At 42.5% G+C, this 15292-nt stretch overlaps 1 protein-coding gene across 3 annotated transcripts in view; it reads right to left on the minus strand.

Annotated features, from left to right (window-relative positions):
• The window catches only part of HMG20A (high mobility group 20A), a 137405-nt gene that overhangs the window by 46428 nt on the left and 75685 nt on the right, over nucleotides 1-15292 (minus strand). For all 3 annotated transcript variants that reach the window (XM_036349871.1, XM_036349853.1, XM_036349861.1), the window contains one exon: nucleotides 11412-11624. In XM_036349871.1, coding sequence (XP_036205764.1) covers nucleotides 11412-11522 — 111 coding nt within the window. In that variant the 5' untranslated portion in view covers nucleotides 11523-11624. The remainder of the gene's footprint in view (nucleotides 1-11411; nucleotides 11625-15292) is intronic.

Below are 15292 nucleotides of genomic sequence, written 5' to 3' on the forward strand. Positions count from 1 at the left end.
AATTAGGAATAAAAGGACACTATGGTACCCTATGGACACAACACCACCACAATATTCTGACCAAGAATGCATAACCTCAAACTAATCAGGAGGAAACACCAGACAAATAAAAAATAAGAAATATTCTACTTAAACAAACAAAAAAACAGAAAGAAAAGAAAGAGAAAGAGGATTGTATTTTTTAAAGACATTAATGTCATCAAATACAAAGAAAGTTGTAGAAATGTTCCAGATTAAAGGAATCTAGAGATTTGACAAACATAAAACCTGACCTTAGACTGGAATCTGAACTAGAGGGGGAAATTTTTTTTTTAATCCTCACCCAAAGATATGTTTATTGATTTCAATGAGAGAGGAAAAGAGAGAGAGAAACTGATTGGTTGCCTCCTATATGGCCCCGACCAGGGAGCAAACCCACAACCTAGGTATGTGTCCTGACCATGAATCCAAACTTGCAACCTTTTAGTATGTGGGACAATGCTCCAACCAACTGAGCCACCTGGTCAGGGCAGGGAGAGGGAAGTTTTTATAAAGGAATGATGTAATATGAACTGATTAAATTGGAATATGGATGGCAGGTTAGACAAAACTTTTGTGTTAATATAAAATTATAAAGTTGATAATTATAAAAGAACTAGAAGCCCCATGCACAAAAATTTGTGCACTGGTGGTTGGGGGGGTGCCGCTCAGCCCAACCTGTGCCCTCTCACAGTCTGGGACCCCTCGGGAGATAACCATCTGCTGGCTTAGGCCTGCTCCCCTGGTGGCAGATGGCACGTCCAATCCCGCGGTGTCTGCCCTGTCTCCCCTGGTCGCAGATGGCAGGCCCGGTTCCTGCGCTGGGGCGGGCAGCACCTCGGGATCGCGCTGAGGTCCCTGTGGATGTTCAGGCTTCAAAAGTGTAGGTTTTCTTTCTCGGTTTTGTTTTTACTTCTTGAAATTGAAATGTGTTAAAAAAATTTTTTTTTTCTGCACCTTTTCGGGTCCCAGGGACCCCGCCATGCACCAGCTGTCCTTTCCCAGCTCGGTCCTCCTCCGAGCTTTTCACAGAGGGGCAACCTTTTAGGTTGTGGGGTGCGTTGAGAGAAGCCCAGCTTTCTGAAAGCGAGTGTTTGATTTGGGGATTTGTGATCTGGCTGAGGAGCCCCCAGGGCCCACTCAGAACAGTGGGGGCAGCCACAATGAGTGACCAAAGAAACCAGAGAAAAGTTAGGAGACAATAAACGGTTCGATTTCTAATTCCGCACGTTGCAGGAGCCGAGGTGTGCCCGGGCTTTTCCAGGGAGAGAGTGAGCGAGTGAGTGAGTGTCCACTGCCCCTCACACAGCCGGCCACTTGGAGTATGACTTTCGCCAGCAAGGGCATGGACGCAGCCGCCTGGGCCTTGTTCCCGCCTTTGCAGATGCATGTGTGTGTGTGTGGAGTGGGGAGAAGCAATTAGGACCAGGAGGCGTGTGCGTGCTCTGGGGGTCATGAGGTCAGCGAGGCCTAGGTGCACCGACACGCAGGGGCCGCCGCCCAGCTGTTGGGGCCAGCAGGGAGCCGCAGTGGCCACCTGCCCCCGGGGTAGCTGGGAGCCAGCGCTGCTCCGCGGCACTCTGCTTTCCCAACCCCAGGAGGCCTGTTTGTCAAACTTGGCCGCCTTGGCAGGAGGTGCCTGCATGTTCTCACCGGGACAATTGTTTCCTTTGCAGTCTTTGGATCTGGGCTCAGGAACCTTAGCCTCACAGAATGGTGGGGAGGGGGTGGGGCAGGTGGTGTGTGTGTGCAAAGAAAAGGGGTCTGGGACCCAACAGTGTCTGCGTTTTACCTGTGAATCCCACCGGGCCTCCCACCTTCCAGGGAAGGAGAGAGGAGGCCACTGGTGCTCCCCATGCATTTGGGGTGTGGTGCCCAGTTACTTGCCTCTCAGTGCGAGCAGGACTCCGGCCTGGCTTGGGTTCAGTTACCACATGTCTCCAGAGGGCCCCTTGGACACCGTCTTGGCGCAGAGAGTGAAGGTGCCTTCCTGGGCCTGACAAACCCACCCGAACCTGGCCTCCCCACCTTTGTGCGAAACTTCACAGGTTGGGGTGGCCCCTGCTTGCCGGGCCCATGGGCAGCATAACCCCCGTGATGAAAGGCAAAGCCCAGGAGCACTTGGGGCCCACGTCACTGACCTAGGGCGGGCAGGGTTTGCCAGTGTGTGGCTGTTCCACCCTCGCCTGCAATTCACTGCACTTTCCAGGTGCCTCCTCCTGGGATTTCCCTCTTCTCAGGCTCTCCTGGCCCCTAAGGCCTCCTTCTCTCCAGGGCCCGCGGTCCGTCTGGCTAAGGGTTTGGGGTTCTTCCTCTGGCCTCCCCTGTGCTTGGCGCCGACCCTGACCCCAGGCGAGAGTCAGGCTGGAGGCCAGTAGCCGCACGGTATGAGCGTGACCCCCGGGCATGGAGGACGTGGGGGCAGGCTGCACCTGCAGCTCTGCACTGGCCAGGAGAGCACGAACCTCCGGCCTTTGGCACATTGGCTTGCATTCAGTGGCCTGGCTGCGCAGCCTGGGCCTGAAGCCACCAGCCCTTGGAGGGCCCCACGCCTGTCTGCACCCAAGCAGCCCCAGCCCGGGCTTCTCTTCACCGGAAATGCACTTTATTACACTTTGGAAGGCTGGTAGGATGCTCGCAGACTCCTCAGGCTCTACTGTGAGTAGGAAGGGGTGCCCAGGAGTGGGCCCTGTGTCTCCGCTGGGCGGGAGGGCTCGGGTGAGGGGATGGACACCGCTTGCCTTCGCCCCAGCCCCTGCCCACCCCCAGATCACACACGGGAGTGGGCCCTGTGTCTCCGGTGTACAGCAAGGGCTTGGGCAAGGTGATCGGTACTGCTTGCCTTCACCCCAGCCCCTGCCCACCCCCAAGATCGCACACGGGAGTGGGCCCCATGTCTCTGGTGGGCGGCAAGGGCTTGCCTTGGGCGAGGTGCTCGGCAGCGCTTGCCTTGCCCCAGCCCCCTCCTGCCCCCTGATTGCACACGGGAGTGGGCCCTGTGTCTCCGGTGGGTGGCGAGGGCTCCGGTGAGGTGATTGGCACCGCTTCCCTTCGCCCCAGCCCCCGCCTGCCCCCAGATTGCATATGGGAGTGGGCCCTGTGTCTCCCTTGGCTGTGAGGGCTCCGGCGATTGCTTTGCCTGAGCCCCCGCCCCAAGGTCACACATGGGGGCCTGGATGGCGGCTTGCGCTGTCCTACCCTGCCTGCAGTATGCAAATTAGCCGCCATCTTTGTTGGCGGTTAACCGCCATCTTGGCTGGTGATTAATTTGCATATCTTGCTGATTAGCCAATGGGAAGGGTAGCGGACGTACGGCTAATTACCATGTTTCTCTTTTATTAGATAGGATATGTCTATCTTAGGAAATACACATTAAAATATCTAGGGCCATGATGTATGTAACTTCTTCTTAAATGATTCTGAAAACAATAGTCTGCATGTGTGTAATGTATGTGAGTGTGTGAGGGTGTGAGGGAGCTTGTGCTGGAGAGAGTATGACCACATATACAAACAGAGAAATGGGATTAAATGTATTAACAATAGATTAATCTGGGTGAAGAGTATTTGGGTGTTCTTTGTACTATTCTATGTTTATAAGTTTTTTTAGACTTGAAAATATTTTAAAAAAGAAAGTAAAAAAACCAAAAACAAAACAAGTACACAAACCCTTGTCCTACTTACATAATAGTGGTTAGTTGTGGACATAACTACTGTTACTTTTGCTTTATTCTTTATACATTCTGTATTGTCTGAAAACATTTTAAACCACGAGCATGCATTAACTTTGAAATAAAAAAATTAAAAAAAAGAGTAACCTATATGTACAACTCACTATCCCTTTATACATTAGAGCTGAAACAATGGATGATATATATGCACTGCTTTCTATTAGCTTGCTACCACAAACATAGAGCTTTAAGTTGCAACTTAATCTGATCTCTGAAATTTTTTGAGTTCAGTCAATTACGAAAAGTATTTTTTATTTTGGTAGAAATGAGTATTAAGACATAAAAAAAATACAAGTGGTGGGTGAGGGACAGCTATACTCCAAGGGACGGTTGGGGACTGCAGACCAGGCTCCCTTGACTAGGGCAGCCTCCACTGCTGCTGAAATCTCTCCCTGAGCGACCAGCTCTGCCACAGAGACCGTGCCATCTTGAAGGGTAGAGAGGCTGTTATTGGAAGCCTATACATCCCGGGACTCTGCAACCACAACACCCAGGGACCAGCTGTGAACCCAGGAACAATGGATCTCAAGCATCTCGGATACACGGACTCGGAGGAGCTCTGCACCTTCTCATGGAAAGGTCAGATTTCGCCTAGGAAAGGTGAGGTCTGTGATCAAGGCTGGAGAGAGAAGCACACACAATGGGATTTAGAGGTTTGGGAAAAGTCTGTGCCCCACAAAATCTGCAGCCATTGGGGCTAGCGTGATCCGCAAATGTGGAAGGGGATCTACAGGGCTGCTGGCAGAAGGGAACTCTAAAAATCAACCCATACCTGGACTGGGTGCAAAAAGGCAGCCTGAAATTTTTTACCAGTGTGCCAGCTGCTTAGTACCAGGGGAAAAAAAAGACGTGCATAGAGACATTCACAGAGTTGCGCGCAGTGTGGGAGGGTAAAAGTCACGAGTTGGTGCATTCACTCTGGCTCATTTTTTCTCTTTAAATCCTTGCTTTTGATTACTAAGCCCAGTACATAGGATCACCCAATTGGAGACACTCTAAGACAGTGGTTCTCAACCTTCTGGCCCTTTAAATACAGTTCCTCATGTTGTGACCCAACAATAAAATTACTTTCATTGCTACTTCATAACTGTACTGTTGCTACTGTTATGAATCGTAATGTAAATATCTGATATGCAGGATGGTCTGAGGCGACCCCTGTGAAAGGGTCGTTTGACCGCCAAAGGGGTCGCAACCCACAGGTTGAGAACCGCTGCTCTAAGAGACTGCAGGGGAAAGTTGTTTTTGTAGAATTTGGGGATCAGAGTGGGGTGTAATGATCAGAGAACCAGCTCTGGGGCAGTCCATTCTCCCAAACCAGTATTAAGTATGACAGGGAAAACAAAATCTAAATACTGACTCGAGAGGACTTATAGCCCTGGAGGTCAACCCAGAAACACTGCCACCCAGGGGTTGAATCACAAATTGACTCTTGTGTAAACACAAATAAAGGAGTCTAAGCAACAAAGAAATACTGCCTGCTTGGAAATCAGGACTGTGGCTTACAATACAGAGGAGCAGTGGAACACAGGGAACTTCAATACTGTTCTGAGTACCTGAAAGAAAACAGGCGTGCCAAACAGAACAGTATAGGAAGTGAATGACCTTCATTACTGCACATTTTTATTTTTTCATCTTCTTAAGAAACTAATTTTTTTCCTCACTTGATTTTACCCTTTTAATTATTATATTTTTATTTTTAATCAGTATTATTACTACTACTATTTTACCTTTTTTTTAAAAAAAAAGTATTTTATTTTCTCTTTATTTTACTTTATTTTGGGATTAGTGTTTTACATTCTATTTTCATTTTTCCTTTAGCATAATTTTACTCTATATCAACTTTACCTTTATGCCAACACTCTCTTCCTCACTTTTCCCCTTTTGTTGTCCGGTTTCTCTTACCTTACTCCTGCTTTAGATTTTCCCTGTCCCTTCTTTTTACCCGTTAAAAATTCATCCTACATACATATCTAATTTCTGATCCCCTACTCTAAGTCCATACACATCTCTCTCTTCTCTTTCTTCACTATCCAAATTTTCCTCTCTCTCTCTTCCCTTTTTTTGTTTCTTTGTTTGTTTGACTCTTGTGTAAACACAGATAAAGGAGTCTAAGAAACCAAGAAATACTGCCTGTTGTTATTATTGTTTTTTTTTTTGTTTTGTTCTAGGTTTTTTTTTGTTTTATTTTGTTTTGTTTTGTTTTGCCTTGCTTTCTTTCTGTCCTATTGTTTTTGTTTGCTTGATTGTTGATTAAACTGGATTTTCCTTTGTGCTTGTTTGTGAGAGTGTTTCTCTTTTTTTCTGTTTTTGTTCTTGTTTGTTTTTTACTTCTGTTTCTCCTCTCCTCGCTTGTTATCAGTTGTTGTTTGTAGTTTGCATTCATCTGTGGGTGTTTGCTGTTTGCATTTTTTGGGATTAGTGGTTGTTCTAATGGAGTTTTCTCCCCATATAAATAGCTTTTCCCTGCTTCATTTTTACTCTCTTTCTTTTCTCTTACTTTTTTTCCGTTTCTCAATATCACTTTTGCATTCCTTTTTTTTTTTTCCCCTCCTAATTCTCTGCTCTCTGATGGTCACCTTTATTTGGAGTTATTAGTATCGTGAATACATTTGTATTCAGTGCCTTGTACATTGTGCCATGTTGTTGTATTTTGTGCTTTTAAATCAACGCAGGAGAGAGCGAGCTACATAACCAGACACCTTGAGAGGAACGATCATGGGGAGACAAAGAAATGGCCCGCATATGAAAGAAAAAGAGGCATCACCAGAAAAGGAAGGAAACGAAGTGGAGGCAAACAATATGTCAGAGAAAGAATTCAGAGAAATGGTCACAAGGTCGCTGAAAAGAATGGAAGACAAATTCAACAATATGTGTAAAAATCAAGGGGAAAAGAAGAACCAAGAAGAAATGAAAAATGACATTGCTGCTATAAAGAACTCAATAGAAAGCATCAACAGTAGACTAGAAGAAGCAGAGGACCGCATTAGCGAGCTAGAAGACATGGTAGGAAAAAGTACCCAAACAGAGCAGAGCAGAGCAGCATCTAGAAAAAAAACTTAAAAAACAGGCAGCAAGCCCAAGGGAACTTTGGGACAAAACAAAATGAAACAACATGTGCATAATAGGGTGCCAGGATGAGAGGAAAGTGAGCAAGGAATAGAAAACCTGTTTGAAGAAATAATGACAGAAAATTTCCCTGATATAGGGAAGAAAAAACTCACTCAAATTCAAGAAGCTCACAGACTACCAAACAAAATGAACCCCAAAAGACCAATGCCAAGGCCATTATAATTAAATTGGGAAACACCAACGACAAAGTAAGAATATTATAAGCGGCCAGAGAGAGACAGAAAGTTACCTACAAAGGATCCCCCATCAGACTGGTGACTGATTTCTCAACAGAAACACATCAGACCAGAAGGGAATGGAATGAAATATACAAAGTCATGCAAAAGACGGGTCTGAATCCAAGAATACTGTACCCAGCAAGGCTATCAATCAAAATTGAGGGTGAAATCAGGAGCTTGACAGACAAAAAAGACTAAGGGAGTTTATTACCACCAAACCAGCAATGCAAGAAATGCTAAAGGGTCTGCTGTAAAAAGAAGAAATAGGAAGAGAAGAAGGAACACAGGCGTAAAGAATAAAAATGGCGACAAACACCTATCAATAATAACTTTAAATGTAAATGGATTAAATGCCCCAATCAAAAGACATAGGGGAGCCGAGTGGATAAGAAAACATGACCCCTACCTATATCTGCTGTCTATAGGAAACCCACCCACCTCAGAAAAAAGGAATCACACAGACTGATGGTGAAGGGATGGTAAAAGGTTTTCAGGCGAATGGAAATGAAAAAAAAGCTGGGGTTGCAATACTTATATCGGACAAATTAGATCTCAAAGTGAAGGACATAACAACAGAAAAGAAAGGCCACTTCATAATACTAAAGGGAGCAATCCTACAAGAAGAAATAACTCTGATAAACATATATGCACCCAATACAGGAACACCAAAATACATAAAAAAAACTTCTGGAGGATATCAAGGGAGAGATTGACAGCAATACAGTCACAGTTGCAGACTTTAATACCCCTCTATCACCAATGGACAAATCCGCCAAACCAGCGGTTCTCAACCTGTGGGTCGCGACCCCTTTGGGGATCGAACGACCCTTTCACAGGGGGTCGCCTAAGACCATCGGGAAACACATATATAATTACATATTTTTTGTGTGATTAATCACTATGCTTTAATTATGTTCTATTTGTAACAATGAAATTGGGGGTCACCACAACATGAGGAACTGAATTAAAGGGTCATGACATTAGAAAGTTTGAGAACTACTGAGATAAAGACACCACACAAAAAAAGAGAACTAAAGGCTAATATCCTTGATGAACATAGATGCTAAAATCCTCAACAAAATTCTAGCAAATCAGATTCAGCAATACGTTAGAAAGATCATACACCATGACCAAGTGGGATTTATTCCAGGGATGCAAGGATGGTACAATACCCACAAATCAATAAATGTGATACATCACATAAAAAAACTGAGACAAAAATCACATAATCATATCAATGGATGTAGAAAAAGCATTTGACAAAATCCAACACCCTTTCTTGATAAAAACTCTCAGCAAAGTGGGAACAGAGGGATCATACCTCAACATAATAAAAGCCCTATATGACAAACGTACAGCCAACATCATACTCAATGGGCAAAAACTAAACCAATTTCTCCTAAGAACAGGAACAAGATAAGGATGCCCACTTTTACCGCTCCTGTTTGACATAGTAATAGAAGTACTAGCCATAGTGATCAGAGAAGAAGGAGAAATAAAAGGCAACCAAATTGGAAAAGAAAAAGTAAAACTGTCCTTATTTGCAGATGACATGATATTGTACACAAAAAACCCTAAAGACTCCATCAAAAAACTATTAGACTTAATAAATGAATTTGGCAATGTAGCAGTACATAGACAACCCCAAGACTCCAGCAGAAAACTACTAGACCTCATAAGTGAATTCAGCAATGTAGCAGGATACAAAATTAACACCCCAAAATCTATGGCCTTAACACACCAATAATGAACTCACAGAAAGAGAAAAGAAAAAACAACCCCATTTACCACTGCACCAAAAAAATGAAGATACCAAGGAATAAACTTAACCAAGGAGGTAAAAGACCTGTACTCGGAAAACTAGAGGACATTGAAAAAAGAGATAGAGGAAGACATAAACAAATGCAAGAACATACCATATTCATGGATTGGTAGAATCAACATCATTAAAATGTCCATACTACCTAAAGCAATCTATAGATTCAATGCAATCCCCCCAAAAATACCTATGGCATATTTCAAAGATCTAAAACAAACTCTCCAAAAATTCATATGAAATAAAAAAAGACCCAGAATAGCCACAGCTGTCCTGAGAAAGAAGAACAAAGTTGGAGGGATCACAATACCAGATATCAAGCTATATTACCAAGCCACGGTTCTCAAAACTGCCTGGTACTGGCACAAGAACAGACATATTGATTGAACAGTGGAACAGAATAGAGGACCCAGAAATTGATCCAATCCATTATACTCAATTAATATTTGACAAAGGAGGCAAGAGCAATGGAGCCAAAACAGCCTCTTTAATAAATGATGCTGGGAAATTTGCTCAGATACATGCAAAAAATGAAACTAGATCACCAACTTACACCATACACAAAAACAAACTCAAAATGTTACTAAAGGACTTGAATGTAAGACGGGAAACCATAAAAATCCTACAAGACTCCATAGGCAGCAAAATTGCAGACATATGTCATAGCAATATCTTTATAGACACAGATCTTGGGGCAAGAGAGACTAAGGAGAAAATAAAGAAATCTGACTACATCAAAATAAAAAGCTTCTGCACAGCAAAAGAAACCATTAACAAAACAACAAGAAAGCCCACTGCATGGGAGAACATATTTGCCAATGTTATCTCCAATAAGGGTTTAATCTCCAAAATTTACAGGGAACTCATATAACTCAACAAAGGAAGATAAACAATCCAATCAAAAAATGGGCAAAGTACCTAAATAGACACTTTTCAAAAGAGGACATTCAGAAAGCCAAGAGACACATGAAAACATGCTCAAAGTCACTAATCATCCAAGAGATGCAAATCAAAACAACAATGAGGTACCACCTCACACCTGTCAGAATGGCTATCATCAACAAATCAACAAATGACAAGTGCTAGAGAGGATGCATAGAAAAAGGAACCCTCCTTCACTGCTGATGGGAATGCAGACTGGTCCAGCCATTGTGGAAAACAGTATGGTGTTTTCTCACAAATTTAAAAATAGAACTGCCATTTGACCCAGTAATACCATTTCTAGGAATATATCCCAAGAAAACAGAAACACCAATTAGAAAGGATATATGCACCCCTATGTTCATAGCAGCACAATTTACAATAGCTAAGATTTGGAAACAGCCTAAATGCCCATCAGCAGATGAGTGGATTAGAAAACTATGGTACATCTACACAATGGAATACTATGCTGCTATAAAAAAGAAGGAATTCTTACCATTTGCAGCAGCATGGATGGAACTGGAGAGCATTATGCTAAGTGAAATAAGCCAAGCAGTGAAATAAATATACCACATGAACTCACTCATTTATGGATAATAAGGAACATTATAAATCTGATGAACAAAAAGATAGCTACAGAGGCTGAAAAGCATCGAATAGACTGTCAAAGTACAGCGAGAAGGCTAGGGAGTGTTGGGGGGCGGGGGGAGTAAGAGATCAACCGAAGGACTTGTATGAATGCATATAACCATAACCAATGGACACAAGACATTGGGAGGGCAGCGGGGTGAGGGCATGTGCCGGGCGCTAGGGGAGGCTGGGGGAAGGTCAATGGGGAAAAAAAGTAGACATACGTACTACTATTTGTAATACTTTGAACAATAAAATAAAAGTAAAAAAAATACAAGTATCTTTCAGATTCTGAGAATGCCAGGAACTTCTTAACCCAAAGCCACTTGCACAACCATCACTCCACATTTGGGACATTTCAGCCAGTGCGTGGCTATTTTGTCCTCCATTCCTCTCAAATGTCTCTAACAAATGGATTTGTTTCAGTTTGATAATAGGGTTAATTTCAGTTTGATAATAGGGAGAATTCAAGAATTGCTTTATTTTTCATAATAGGTTAAATATGCCTATTTTTAAACTCTAGTTTAAACTTTAGTTTAAAAATTGTATCAGAGCAGTAAGACCTTTTAAATAAAAATATTATGTGATCAGAATTATATCAAATGACCTTTTCTCATTTAACTCATGACTTTTCATTGAATTTAGTGGAGTAAATTATGCTGATAAATTTCTTCATATTGAACAACTACAAAAATCTTATGTGAACTCCCAGCATATTAATCAAACACCAGTGCAGCTGGTTTGGTTGAGAGCCCCTCCTGCTCACACCCTGCAGCAGACCCTCAAAGAGTATAAAAACTAATGTATTGTAGAAGAAAGCTATGAAGGACCCTGCTAGGCACATGACAAAATTGAAGAATCAGCTGTCCATCCTGTTTGCTTTTTTGACAGAGATTATTTTTGAGATATAATCAAAACTAAGTTAAAGATCAGGAATAGGAAAAAAATTACCTGTTTTTCCTCAGGAGGCAGTTTACTCCATTCATTGCCTAACATTCTGGTGATTTCTGGAAATGGAACTTCTGGTCTCTTTGCTCGAAGCTGTTCTCGACGTTCATTCATGAACCGAACATATCCTGTAAGGGGGGATTTGGGTGCATTGCTGTCTCGAAGAGGTTTCTTCCTCTTTCTTCCTTTGGACCACCCTCCTCGTTTACTTCTTTGCTACAACACAAGATAAAATAAAATCCAAAACCAAATTACAAAAACAACAAAAGTGTCTCCAAATAACACAACAAAAGAGTTGCATTTTCTTGCCATTAAGACCCTAAATATCCAAAGCTCTTTGTATCTGTCATAGGTACAAATAACTTCAATGTAGTTTTCAAGAGGGGACTCCAGGTGGATCACTTGTAGACCCATTTATGTACCACACTACAAACTGTTGCACTAAAGGGCATATTGTAGTGCTAATCTTAAGAGATGAGAATAAGGGGTATCATGATCACTCAAGGTTTGGCTTTTATGTGCACTTAACAAGTCCTGACTCTCAACAGGGGAATATTCTACATGAGAAATGCAGCATATAAACAGCACTGTGCCAGAGAAGCAGACATTGTCACAGCAGATCAGAACAAGATGTAAGATGCAGTGAGCAAACAAAGAGACAAGCTTTAGCACAGGGATAAAATATTATTCATGGCCCTAACTGGTTTGGCTCAGTGGATAGAGCGTCGGCCTGTGGACTGAAGGGTCCCAGGTTCGATTCTGGTCAAGGGCATGTACCTTGGTTGCAGGCACATCCCCAGTGGGGGGTGTACAGGAGGCAGCTGATCGATGTTTCTCTCTTATCGATGTTTCGAACTCTCTATCCCTCTCCCCTCCTCTCTGTAAAAAATCAATAAAATATATTTAAAAAAAAATATTATTCATGAAGTCCTGGTCAGTGTGGATCAGTCAGTTGAGCATCATCCTGTGCACCAAAAGATCACTGGTTTGATCCCTGGTTAGGGTTCATACCCAGGTTGTGGGTTCGATCCCCAGTCGGCGTGTGTGTGGGAGGCAACTGATTAATGTTTCTCTCTCCCTCTCCCTTCCTCTTTCTCTAAAAAAAAAAAATCAATAAAAACATATTAAAAAAATTATTCATGAAGGGTGTTTCTCATTGATAGCTCTCAAAGATCAGTTTATTTCCCATAGGAGATAGCATACAGATGTTTAAATTAATGTCTAAGTGTTAGAAAAATTTCAGTAAATATAATATATTCAAAATGAAGACTAGTTTTTTGGCTTGATTACTTCTTCCTTAAGATGTTTATTTCATAAAGTCAGGGGTCATTGTATATTATTAGTGAAATCTAAAGATTAAATTACCTCTAAAAAAAGTATAACAAAAGGACTGAGGTAACGACTGAAGTTTTACAACAGCCCCTTTCCTTGTCCTTTTAAATTAAATGCAAGAGACTTATTTTTGCTTCATAATTTTACAAATACATATAGCTTATCAGTTAATAATGTTTTATGGATACAAAAATTCTGATTTCAGAGAAGAGAAAGATAAACAAAATAGGACAAAAACACCTAAATGTTAATTACATTATTATATTCCTCCAAATACTTATAAAATTGTACAATAACTCAATACCGGGCAAATGGTATATTTGGTATCAGTTGTTTTTTTTTTTTAATCCTAGTAACATTAAAGATACTAAGGAGTTTAAGATGTTTGAGAAGCTTTAAGCATTCATCAAAACTTTTAGGAATGCCAACATACAAAGTCAGCTGTTTTAAAATGAGAAAAACAATGAAGATTAATGGTGGTACTCTTTTATGGCTAAAAAGAGTGCCTTAAAACATAGGCAATGTAATCAATCATTTGCAAGGAACACTGAGAGTTCAATAATGGCATGGCTACGCAGGCCCACGTGCCACCTCTGTGTGAATAAAAGATGTTCCTGATGAAAGGGAGAATGATTGGTAAGTGGTGTGAATCCTTTAGACACATATGACTCCATTGTGCAGGGCTTGGGGAGCAGTGTGTGGTCTTGGACATGGGCATGTAGGCTTCTCATTAATTACGTGTTTAATTAAATAATGCATCCACTCATTTAACAAGCATTTGCTGAAAATCTAATTTGATGTAGGTATAAATTTCTTAGGGGGAAAAAGAGTCTACCTGTTTTTATGTAATTAAAACCATTAATATGATTCTATGTAAAACAAGAAATATAAAACAGAAAATTCTGATATTATGGGAGAGAACCAAGATGGCGGCATAGGTTAACGCCGGAGTTTGCTGCTTTGAACAACTACTTCAAAAGTGAAACCAAAAAACGGAAGGGACATCACCCAGAACCACAGGAACGCTGGCTGAGTGGAAGTCCTACAACTAGGAGGAAAGAGAAACGCATACGGACACTCAGAGGAGGCGCAGTGCTGAAGTCAAATTCTGAGGTGCGGAGTGCTCGAGCGGGCTGGCGGCGGAGGGCGCGGTTGGCGTTTTCAATCGGGAGGGAGTCGCAGACTCTGAGCTCCAGATACAGGCGAGTCTTTGGGGACCCGGACTCAGGCGGGAGAGGCGGGACTGTCTGGCTTCGGTCAGAGCGAGTGCAGCTTTCTCTCTGAGCTTTGCAGCGGTTGCTGGGACTCAGAGAGGCAGAGCCCCTGGGGACAGGACTGAGAGCCGCCATAACTGCTCTCTCCGGCCCACCCTGTTGATCCTGTGCGACCCGCCCCGCCCAAGCCCTGCACAGAGGCTTTTGCCGGATAGCCTCAGGCAAAGGCTAGATTAGCACCTCCCTAGAGGACAGAAGTTCTCTCACTGCTGACACAGCTGATTCTCATAGCCACTTGGCCTGGAGGTCAAACCCTCCCTGGAATTAGCTACAACAATCAAGATTTAACTATAAGACTGCGAACAAAGACCACTAGGGGGTGCACAAGGAAGCATAACAAAATGCGGAGACAAAGAAACAGGACAAAATTGTCAATGGAAGATATAGAGTTCAGAACCACACTTTTAAGGTCTCTCAAGAACTGTTTAGAAGCCGCCGATAAACTTAATGAGATCTACAAGAAAACTAATAAGACCCTCGATCTTATATTGGGGAACCAACTAGAAATTAAGCATACACGGACTGAAATAACGAATATTATACAGACTCCCGACAGCAGACCAGAGGAGCGCAAGAATCAAGTCAATGATTTGAAATGCGAGGAAGCAAAAAACACCCAACCGGAAAAGCAAAATGAAAAAAGAATCCAAAAATGCGAGCATAGTGTAAGGAGCCTCTGGGACAGCTTCAAGCGTACCAACATCAGAATTATAGGGGTGCCAGAAGATGAGAGAGAGCAAGATATTGAAAACCTATTTGAAGAAATAATGACAGAAAACTTCCCCCACCTGGTGAAAGAAATGGACTTACAGGTCCAAGAAGCGCGGAGAACCCCAAACAAAAGGAATCCAAAGAGGACCACACCAAGACACATCATAATTAAAATGCCAAGAGCAAAAGATAAAGAGAGAATCTTAAAAACAGCAAGAGAAAGAAACTCAGTTACCTATAAGGGAATACCCATACGACTGTCAGCTGATTTCTCAACAGAAACTTTGCAGGCCAGAAGGGAGTGGCAAGAAATATTCAAAGTGATGAATAGCAAGAACCTACAACCAAGATTACTTTATCCAGCAAAGCTATCATTCAGAATTGAAGCTCAGATAAAGAGCTTCACAGATAAGGAAAAGCTAAAGGAGTTCATCACCACCAAACCAGGATTATATGAAATGCTGAAAGGTATCCTTTAAGAAGAGGAAGAGGAAGAGGAAGAAAAAGGTAAAGATACAAATTATGAACAACAAATATGCATCTATCAACAAGTGAATCTAAGAATCA

Source organism: Myotis myotis, unplaced genomic scaffold (assembly GCF_014108235.1).
Source record: "Myotis myotis isolate mMyoMyo1 unplaced genomic scaffold, mMyoMyo1.p scaffold_m19_p_1, whole genome shotgun sequence".
NCBI lineage: Eukaryota > Metazoa > Chordata > Mammalia > Chiroptera > Vespertilionidae > Myotis > Myotis myotis.